At 56.9% G+C, this 10,564-nt stretch overlaps 1 protein-coding gene across 2 annotated transcripts; it reads left to right on the forward strand.

Annotated features, from left to right (window-relative positions):
* Positions 1–2,973: 2,973 nt before the first annotated feature.
* Positions 2,974–10,035, forward strand: PLP1 (proteolipid protein 1). 2 transcript variants are annotated; one of them, XM_064463130.1, is made up of 7 exons: positions 2,974–3,102; positions 5,202–5,388; positions 5,832–6,093; positions 6,912–7,080; positions 7,294–7,367; positions 7,478–7,543; positions 8,009–10,035. In XM_064463130.1, the coding sequence occupies exons 1-7, from the start codon at positions 3,099–3,101 to the stop codon at positions 8,078–8,080; spliced, it is 834 nt and encodes a 277-aa protein (XP_064319200.1). In that variant the 5' UTR covers positions 2,974–3,098; the 3' UTR covers positions 8,081–10,035. The 2 variants fall into 2 exon arrangements, with proteins under 2 accessions (XP_064319200.1, XP_064319201.1); XM_064463131.1 differs by having other exon boundaries at positions 5,832–5,988.
* The last annotated feature ends 529 nt before the right edge of the window (positions 10,036–10,564 follow it).

Consider the following 10,564-nt stretch of genomic DNA (forward strand, 5'->3'; position numbering starts at 1 on the left):
CCCCGCTGCCTCCCGCTTGCCCCAGGGAGGGCTGCCTATGTGCCCAGTGTGTGCCAGGGGCCTGGGGCAAGCAGGAGGCTGTCCCGTGCCATCAGCATGATGGAAGCGAGTGTGATGGGCTGTCTGCAGTGATTACAGTGCTGTATGGCTGCATGTGGGGATGGGGACAGGGAGGATGCTTTGTTTCTGTGCCCCATATGCTATTGCTTGCTTTCCCATCTTGCTTCTTTGCCCTAATGTGGTGGTGCAGTGCAGATTGGCAGTGCCCACGTGGCTCTCCCTCTGCCATTGCTGTCACCTGCTTGTCCCCCCAGACCCAGGCTTGCCTTCCCCATGGCCCAGGGAAAGCCTGAGTCTGAACTGCAGCTGTGAAGCACCGAGGACAGAAGAGAAAAACCCACAAATATCCCAGAGAGGCCTTACTATGCAGGGGGGTGTATTTAGAGACGTGTGTGTTTTCCGCCAAATAATTTTGGTGCAGCCTGCTCCAGTGCCTTAGTGCAGACTGCAAGTGGCTGGGGAAGGAAAGCCTTCTCCATGTCTAGCCCCTGGCATGCCTCGCAAGGGGCAGCATGGCAGTCCTGGGCTCTGTTAATGACTGCAGGTAGCTAAGCCCTTAATTGCCCTGTGGGGAGTGGTTTTGAACATAACTGGCCACTGACCAAGGGTCAGAACAAATTGCAAGGTGATCCGGATTGATTTATAAGCATGTTTATTTTTACCAGCCTGGCATGGCCCTCTCCTGGCCAACAAACAGGGATGCATCTCCCCTTCTCTGAGAAATAGAAGAATTTTCTCTGGCAGGGACAAGCCAACAAGCAAACTTTCATGCAGGCTGGCAGGGTGCCTGCAGCCGCATGCTGCCTTTGGGGCTTCTTCCAGGAAGGGGCTGAGATGCAGGATTGCTCCAAGCATGCAGAAGTGTGCAGTTACACACTGAAGATTTGCAGAAGAGGCTCTCACAACATCTCCAACTGAAATGCAAAGGGGAGACGGACGCAAGAAGGCCTTTTCAGCATCCCCATAGCCAGATGTACCTCTGGGTCTCTGTCCCCTGGCCAATGTGGGCAGACAGTGCAGTGTTTGAGGTGCATTGTTGGCTGCCCACCCAGCTGCTCAGTGCAGGGTACCTCATGTGATGGCAGAGGAAAGGAAACCCCAACCACTTCCCTGAAAGCTTTATTCTCCCTCAAGCCTTAGAAATCCAGGGAGGGGATTTCCCCCTTTTCCCGATCCCCCTGTGTTGCAGCTCCAATCTGGAGCACCCTTGGGAGCACTGCCAGGTAATGGTCTGGTCCCTACTGCCAGCGGGTGATGCTAGCAGCAGTGCTGAGGGTTTCCATCCCAGGAGGGAAATGCTTGCTGACAAACAGTGTCCTATCACCAAGAATTTTAAGCCACTTTGTTCAGAAATCACAGTCCCTCTGAGTTGCCCACCTCCTCCCCAATGGGGTAAAGCTGCCACTTCCCACAGGGTGTTTAGAAATTGCAAAGTTGGCAAGACTGGAATTTCTATTGAAAGAAAATGAAGGGCTTATATTTTTTCCCCAATGTCATTTTTTTATAGTTATATTTTATATGTTATGTCATATTTTTTCCTCCTGGTGGCCAGGGGTCCCCTTGCACTGCCCTGGGGTACAGGCTTGGCACTGCTGGTTTCCAGTGGCCATGAAGGTCACGGGTTATTTCCTAAGGGATGTTGCAAGGCTGTCACCCTCCCACAGCCGTTATGAGGTGACCGTGGCTGGGTGACATTGCTGCCAGGCCACCCGAGTGCCTCCTGGAGGGCTAAGGGAATTGCCCAAGGATGCCACACACAGAGGTGGCAGAGACTCTCCCTGCTCTGTTGTTCCTCCCCAGCCTTTCCTATCCTATGGCTGGCTGGGGACACTGGGCTGCCCTCTGCCACCCTGCTTTGCAGTGGGGAACTGAAGCAGGGAGTGGTGCTGGGGTGCCAGGAGCTGGGTCCCACCAATGCGGGGTGCAGCTGGCCACTGTGAAGACCTGGCAGCATTTGCACAGCTGCCCAAGTGGTGTTACCCCCCCCCACCCCATCTGCAGACAAGCCAAAGGGTGGCTGTTAGAGTGGGCGAGGAAGGGGCAGGGATTCCCGCAAGTTGACCCACTTTGCTCATGGCATGCCACAGCTCAGGGACCCCCTGAGCCCACCAGATCCCCAGGGAGAGCCAGGCCCTGCCACCTCACTGCCTGGCACAAAGCTGGGCATTGAGGGACACAGCAGGGCTTTGTCCACCCCATGCCCGCTGGGAAGGGGGCGGTTGCCCTCTGCAGGCTTCCCTGGCCTTGTGCTGGTTCTGCATCCCCCAGGGGAACTGGGGGCATCCATGGGACATGGGCCACCCAAGGAAGCTGGGGTACCCATGGGAGTAGAGGCACCCAAGGGAGCAGGCTCCATCTGCCGCAGCCCTGGAGCCATACCCATCACCTGGGGACTCCATGGCTGTGCCCACCAGAGTGCCGTTCCCACACCAAGGCCAGGGGACTGGGGACAGCAGCTGCAGGATTCCCACCAAAAGGGAGAAAGCTCCCAGTTTGGAGCTCCCAAAGCTGAAAGCAGGTCCCTGGGATGGGGAGGCCCATTCCCCGCTGGTGGGTGCTGGAGGGTCGGGGAGGTGACAGAGGGCATCACTGCTGTCCTGTGGGGCCAGTCTCCCACACTGCCGCAGCGGGCAGCCCGGGGCAAACACAGCCTGGCTGGGCCCAGGGGTTCCCCAGCATCACCATTGAGGGGACACCCCATGAACCGCCCAAGCCGCCCCAAGTTCCTCCCTTTCTTTTGCAAAAGCTTTTTCCCCCAAAATTCCTGAGCAGAGCCGTGGGGCAGCTCAGCCCACGCAGCCACAGGCACCCGGGAGCTGGCAGCCAAGGGGTGCTGGGGGGGTGGTGGGGAGGGGCGGGGTTCTGTCCCTTTAAGGGGGGTGGCTGTCACTCAGAGAGCCCTTTTCTTTGCTGGAGAGCAGGACAGGCACCCAGAGGGGGAACTACAGGGCGAGGGACCGCCAGGCAGGCGAGGGCTCCTGCAGACAGCACCAAAGCAGCAGAGCAGGCGGTCAGGAGAGGTGACCAAGTCCAGCGTCATGGGTGAGTATGGGATGAGGGTGATGGACACCTGGAGAGCTGTTGCTATTGGCTTTGGGGACTCTGTCCCTGCGCAAAGCCCCCCTGAAACTTTCCTCTGGCACCAGTCAGGTCCTGGTGTTCCCGGCATGGCCCTGCCGGCCATGGGAGCTGCCAGGGGGAGGATGCCTCGGCACAGCTGGGGTGCTGGGTTTTTTCCCAAAGCGGTTTTCTGTCCCCATGTGCTCATGTGCTGTCTGTGGGGGTAGATGCCATCCCCACAGCTGGTCCTACCTGAGCCCTCACCACATGGGCTGGAGAGATGAGAGCTCCTGCCTGGGACTGGCAGGAGCTGGGAGGTCCAGGCAGGGCACTGATACCTGCCGCAGCTTGTGCCACTTGTGTGCCAGCAGCCTTGGGAAATCAGAGGCACTGCTTGTGCCTCAGTTTCCCAGTCAATACAGCAGTGCTAATACTGGCATACCCCCCAGGGCATCAGGGGTGCTCTGTTCCCGGGGGTGCCATGGGCTGCCGGCACCCTGCCTCTTCCTCCTCCTTTCTGCAGTGTATTGTTTGGCTCCAGCAGCAGCTGAGCCCGGGTACAAGGCCTGGGATTGTGCAGAACAAGGGCTCTTTCTCTCCTCCTGTCCCCTCCCCAGGCTTCCCCAGTGCATCTTCCTAAAGCCCGAGGGGCTGGGGCAGTTCCCACAGTCCCCTGGGAACAGGGCCATTCACCGTGCCCCAGTCCCAGGCACCTGCCACACCAGGTGACCAAAAATAAAAATAAAAAAGGTAGGTTTGGCCCAGCACCCTGCTGAGTGTGCAGGGCCGTCCCTGTGGGACCCAGCAAGGTTCGGGGAGTAGCACTGGCCAGAGGAGCAGGACACCCCTGGACCGGCCATGTCCAAGGCAAACAAGCGGGAGGGGTCCCAGCGCTTCCCTATAGTGCTGCCTTTGTCCCGTTTGCTCTCCGCACGGGCAGCCGCTGGGGTGGCAGTGCCAGGGACAATCCCCCATTGTCCTTGGTGCCACTGCGAGACCTTGCTCCCAGTGGGGAGGGGAGGGCACTGCTGGTCAGGACCCCATGGCTTTCTTGTCCTTTGACAGAGGAGATAAGCACTGTGAGATCCATGGAGGGAGCGTGGGTTTTTGAACACTTCCCACGGATGCCTTTTTGGTATTCAAGGCACAAAAACTATGACCAGACGGGATGTGTCCAGGCAGCGCCATGCCCAGGACAGGGTGGTGCCGGATCCTGCATCCTGGGGAAGGGGAGCAGCTTCCCTGTGCAGAGGGGTTGCACAGCCAGGGTTGCACAGCCAGCGCAGCAGGTTATCGCAGCTTAGCTGAAGCCAGACTGATGTTCCAGTGCAAACCCACCTGGCTGCCCACCCTCTAACCGGGCAGGAGAAGGGCAGGCTGAGCACCTCCAAACCCAGCCCATTGGGAACCTGAGCTAACAATCCTGTGTGTTAGAGCTGCAACATGCAAACGGACCAGGTGCCCATGGCCCCACTGCTGAAAAGAAAAATCCAGCATTTAGGCAATCCAAGCAGTATGCTGGCATGTGCCCTTACTTTCCCTGCCCACGCACAGGTACACGTGCCCTTTTGCCAAATATCTGTCCTGGAGGACTAAATCTATTACACAAGTGCTGACGTTTGGGGAACTAACATGGCTCTTCTCCATAAGCACATCTGCCTACGTAACAGGGCTGCAGCAGCCTATTAGCTGTTTGTTTGCCAGGTCCCACTGGCATCACGCTACATCACCTTGTATTTCCATCTTGTTTCGCATGGGTTGGCATGGGTGGCTCACCTCAGCTCCCCATCCACCTCACACCCAGGGGCTGTCTTGCGGCCCTAGTGCGCCACACTGCCGTCACCCCCTGTCGCTGAGCACACTTGGGTGCAATCCTGCTCAGCTGCTTGGAGAGTTCTTGGGGAAGCGGCTGGGTTTGGCTCTCTGGCTCTGCAATGAATCATTTCTGGGATTTCCTTCAACCTGCTTCCCTCCTCCTACCAGGCACCTTCCTCCTCCTGTGCTTGCCTGCCTCTGAGCTGCAGGCTCCGAGCGCTCCCTGTCCTGGTGGTCCCTTCCCACCTCACCTCTCTTTTCCCTAGGTTTGCTCGAGTGCTGTGCCAGATGTCTCATTGGGGCACCCTTTGCGTCACTGGTTGCCACTGGCTTGTGCTTCTTCGGGGTAGCACTGTTTTGTGGCTGTGGGCACGAAGCCCTGACAGGCACTGAGCAGCTCATTGAGACCTACTTCTCCAAAAACTACCAGGACTATGAGTATCTCATTGATGTGTAAGTACCCTGCTGCGGTGCATTGCCCTCGTGCTGCGGCCCTGCGCGTTTCTGTCTTGTTCTGTGCTGGGAGGAGGTGTCTGGCTGGGCTGGCCAGGGCGATGCTGTCACCTGGGCACCATGGAGACCCCAGGCTGTGTTTGCCACTTGCCAGTGCCACGGCTGCATGGCAGGGTCCAGTGGCCACTGGTTTCCTTTTCATGCCTGCACGGGATAGGTATGGAGGGTGCAGGGGAGCCAGTAGCAGCCGACAGCCTTGGTCACCATGGCTTTGCCCTAGCTCACTCCTCTCGTGGCTTCACCCTCCATTTCAGTCCCCGCAGGATGGCATGGGGAGGGCAAATTGCTGTGGCTAGGCTGCCCCAGCCATGCTGCATGGAGGGCTGATCTCCCTGGCACCACCCCAGCGCCTGAGCATCCCTGCCTGCTCCTCTCCCTGGCAGCATCCACGCTTTTCAGTATGTCATCTATGGCACGGCCTCCTTCTTCTTCCTCTATGGAGCCCTGCTGCTGGCCGAAGGCTTCTACACCACCGGTGCCGTCCGGCAAATCTTCGGGGACTACAAGACCACCATCTGCGGCAAGGGCCTCAGCGCAACGGTAACCGGGGGCCCGAAAGGGAGGGGAGCGCGAGGCCCCCAGCGAGCTCACTCGTTGCAGCGGGTGTGTCAGTGTTTGGGAAAGTGGCTAGGACATCCTGACAAGGTGATCTTAACTGGGGTTTGCACCCCTTCGCGCGCCCGCAGCGGGTTCGCCACGCTTGGCGTGGGCGAAGGGCAGGAGACTGCGGCCGTCGGGGTTTCGGAGTAGCCCAAAGGGAAGCGCAGCCCAGCCATTCTCCTCCAGGCCTGCTGTGGCCCCTGGGGACCAAAGCAGCCCAAATGGCCACATTTAATGAAACTGCTTCATGTTTAAGCATCAGCGGGGAGAGCCATGAGCATTCCCACGGTGCCAGCAGCCCGAGGCTCTCCAGCACCCAGTACCGCTGGAGCTGTCCTCTCTGCTGTCCTTGGGGACCATGACAAAATGCTGGTAAGGGGAGCCCATGGCCTGGGGGAGTGGAGGGGGACGGCTGCGGTTCCCTTGGCGGCCGGTCGGGGTGGCACTGTGGAGGGAGGGCAGGAAAACCACACTTGCACACCAAGGCGGGTTTTGCAGCTGCCCTCCCGCAGAGGCCAAACCCTGCTTGGCTGTGGCCGCGTTTTTTCCCCCCCCCCCCACAGGACGTGGCAGCCATCCTGCTGCTGCTGCTGGTCACCCCCATGCATGCATAGCCAACTGCGAGCCTGGGGCTGATGCTGGCCCCATGAGCCACAGGGGTGCCTGGCTCAGGCTGCTGCTCTGTGCTGGCTGCTTGGGGATACGCCAGGTTTGGCAGGCGGTGCAGAGCCTGATGCAAGCAGCATCTCAGTCCCCTGCCTGCCCTTTGCCTTCTCCTGCCTGGGGACCCTCACACTCCCCTGTCCGTGTCCCTGGCTGCTTGGTAACCGTGGTTCTGTTCTGGCTTGTCCTGCCCCTTGCAGTTTGTGGGCATTACGTATGTCCTGACCATCATCTGGCTTGTGGTCTTCGCCTGCTCCGCCGTGCCTGTCTACATCTACTTTAACACTTGGACCACCTGCCAGTCTATTGCCAACCCCAGCAAGACTTCGGCCAGCATTGGCACCCTGTGTGCGGATGCCAGGATGTATGGTGAGTGGCAGGTTCGCCACCCAGGAGCCAGGGCTCAGGGCGGAGAGGGGATGGAGGAGATGGTCCGGGTGGATAAACTGGGATTAAGCAGGGGCAAGTGCTGAAGAGCCCTGAAACATCAGGATGTGTGTTACATATGTGGCTGTGGGAGGCCGAGCAAGGCAGCTGGCTAGTAGCCATGTCCAGCTCACCTGGCTCCCCATGTCTCACCAGGTGTCCTGCCCTGGAATGCTTTCCCTGGCAAGGTGTGTGGCTCCAACCTGCTCTCCATCTGCAAGACCAGTGAGGTGAGCACCTCCCATCACCCCATGTGTGCTCCCTTCAGTGGGTGGCCTCGGCACTGGCCTCCCAGATGGCACGTGGGACCCTGGGAGCTCATCCTCCTCTTCCTTTGCAGTTCCAGATGACTTTCCACCTCTTCATCGCAGCCTTCGTGGGGGCAGCTGCCACACTGGTCTCACTGGTGAGTTGGTGTCCCCCCACCCAGCCGTTCTCCACCCAGCGAGGATGTGGGGGCAGAGGACAATGGAGGTGGTGGGCATGGACGTTACAGAGCCTGTGCTCATGTCATTTTCTGGCACCTAAGTGCAGATGGCGAATTCAGGACATAAGAAGGTAGAGGTGGCTGCTAGAAGAGATGTGGAGAGGCTTTAAGAGACCACCAGAGAGAGGTCCTGCTGCCCGTGCACTGAGTCCCCTGCCTTTCCCCAGCTCTCCTCTTGCTTTACACCAGTGACAAGACACTGTGGTTTCCTGCTGGTGCAGCAGGGCCACAGGGCTCTGTGGGACAACTGCCCTGTTGGGGTGCTGGGCTGGGGGATGCCACCTCAGGTGTACCCCAGCGAGGAGTCCCACCCCACTTGCCCTCCTTGCCCACGGGAGCTTCATTTCTTCTCCTCCCCCTCACTCACTCTCTTCCCACCCACAGCTCACCTTCATGATCGCCGCCACCTACAACTTTGCTGTCCTCAAGCTGATGGGCCGAGGCACCAAGTTCTAGCCCCTGCAGTGGAGCCCACCCAGACCAAACGTCCCTCTTTTCTCTAACCCCGAGGCTTTAACACTGCAGCCACCCGACACCAGGTCTCCTGCGTTAACTCTGCCTTCGCCGCTGACTCCCCTCCTCTTCCTCCCTCACATCCATCGTGCTGAGCATGACCAGGAAGGAGAGCTTCCCACCAATGGACACCACTTCATGCACTTTTCTCTCTCTGCTCATCCATAACTGGTTCGCTCTAGGGCCAAGCCCATCAAAACTAGCCAGAAAAGAGGAGGGACTTACTCCAGTGTTCCGATGCTGCCTAGGGATGAGCAAAGGCCTTCATGCTCCTGGGAGGAGGAAATCTGTGTAGGTTGCTCCATGAGTAGCTAGAGGCTACCTAAAGAGAAAAGGAAGTCGGCCCAGTCCTGGTACCATTGCTAGAGACTCTCCTGGAGCTGTCTGCTGTCACCACCCATGGATGGAGAATAAGAGAAGGATTTTTTTTTTCCCTTAGCAAAGAAAGCTGAATTTACCCCAAATTGCCTGCTGCAGCCATGGCAAAGGGAGTTCAGGACAAGGATCTTCCCGTTGTGGAGAAGAGAGTGCTGACCCCAATGCTGATAAAGCCCTAACCCAGCTGTCCCTATTAAAGCCTAAAGGAGTTTTGTGTCTCTGTAGACATGGGGGGCTCTTGGCTTTACTCTCCAGGCAGCAAAGAGATGGCAGATAGGTTTGACCGAGAGAGGACATCTCTGTGCCGTGCCCCAGGAGCGTAAAGCCAGAGTCATCCCTCTGTAGGCAGGGCATGACCCTCTGGACTGTGTGCCTTCGCCCGCCCTGCAAGCACTGCGCTCGCCGCATGCTTTTGTCCCTTCACAATGGTGCTCTTCTCTGGGGTGACGTCTGCTTCTCTAACCTCCACTCCGTCAGAGAGCTTGATTTGTTTCTCACCTGTGTCAAATGTAATGTTCTGTCCCCCTCTTCTCCTCACTTTTTTTCCCCACATTTCCTGCAAGTCAGGATAACTGTCTTGTGTCTTCCAGGGCGGGAGGGACTGGCAGCATCTTGCTTCCAGCCAAAGCCCATGAAGGAGTTGAGGAGGGAAGGAAAGGCAGCAGTCTGGGGGTCATGGCATGGAAACATGGCCCATCTCTGCAAACCAGATGCTTTCTGGTGCCAATTCAGTCTTTTACCATGGAGGGGGGCAGCAGGGCAAGGGGTTTGATGGAGACCACCTCTCCCCCATGATCACTCTCCACAGCAGCTGGAGGAAGGACCTCTGGCTGGGTAGCATGGGTCCAGTCAGACCCACCAAAATGCTGTTTACAGTCCTCCCCGCCAACTGGTATTTTATTTTGCTCTTCCTTGACTCTCCTTAATGCTAATCTTAGTGTTTATTTATTGGAGAAACTACTTTCAGTGGCAGACTGTAGCTCCATCTTGCATGGATTTTTTTTTTTGTCTGTATTATTATTTTTTTAAGTGCCACTTTCAGCAGGGGCAAGGATAAAGGAGCAGATCTGCTGAGCAGAGCGTTCGAAGGATCCTTGATGCTGGGAATGCTGAAATAGGTTGGCCAGGCTACCAACGCACACGGGCTGGGGAGGGGGGAGATGCCAGGAGGGACAGCAGGGTGAGAAGAAACCAGGCAAGATCTGGAAATTCACATCGATGCTATCTCTCTTGGGGGTTTGCTGGGGTTTTTTTGGTATCCATTTAACAAAAAAATAACCAGATCCTCCTTCCCACCCTTGTCCCCAGACCCCAAGCACACACGCACACATGTGCGCACACACACACACACGCGCCAAAAGACAGTTAATCAACTGAAAGTGTTTCCTTCATTTCTGATCTAGAATTTCAACTTGTTAACAAGCAATAAAAAAGAGCAAGTTTTTAGAGACTTATCTTACAAGATGTATTTTATAAAAATTAAAGAAAATAAATTAAAATTAAGAACATTCTGAACAAGATATGCATCTGCCTGTCCATTTGTTGTGCTGGCTTTCCCACCCTGCCCAAAAAAAAAAGCAGGGAAGGGGAGGCTGCAGAGAAGTTCCCAGAAGAGCAGTGCTCACCAGCCTGACGTGTGGGCCAGCAGCCCCCCAGGTCTTTCCCCACCCCTCCTTCCCACCCCAGCCATGGGGTTCATAACCCTGACTTCAAAATCTTTGTTTCCAGCTGGGCAGCCCTTAAAAAACCTCTATTTCTCCTCCAGCCACCCAGAGAAAAGCTGGGGTCTTGTAGGAACCAGTTGCTTACATTTGGTGATGTGCTGCTGCCCTTTAATACTCAGCCTATGTCGTGACAGCCTCTGCCACAGCTCCTAATGTAGCACCTACAGCACGACCACAGCACAGCTCAAACAAAGCTCGCCAGCTCATGTGTCATGGTTTTAGCTGGGATAGAGTTAATTTTCTTCACTGCAGCTGGCCTAGTGCTGTGCTTTGGACTTAGTATGAAAACAATGCTGATAACACACCGATGTTTTGGCTGTTGCTG

Source organism: Phalacrocorax carbo, chromosome 11, assembly GCF_963921805.1.
Source record: "Phalacrocorax carbo chromosome 11, bPhaCar2.1, whole genome shotgun sequence".
Lineage (NCBI taxonomy): Eukaryota > Metazoa > Chordata > Aves > Suliformes > Phalacrocoracidae > Phalacrocorax > Phalacrocorax carbo.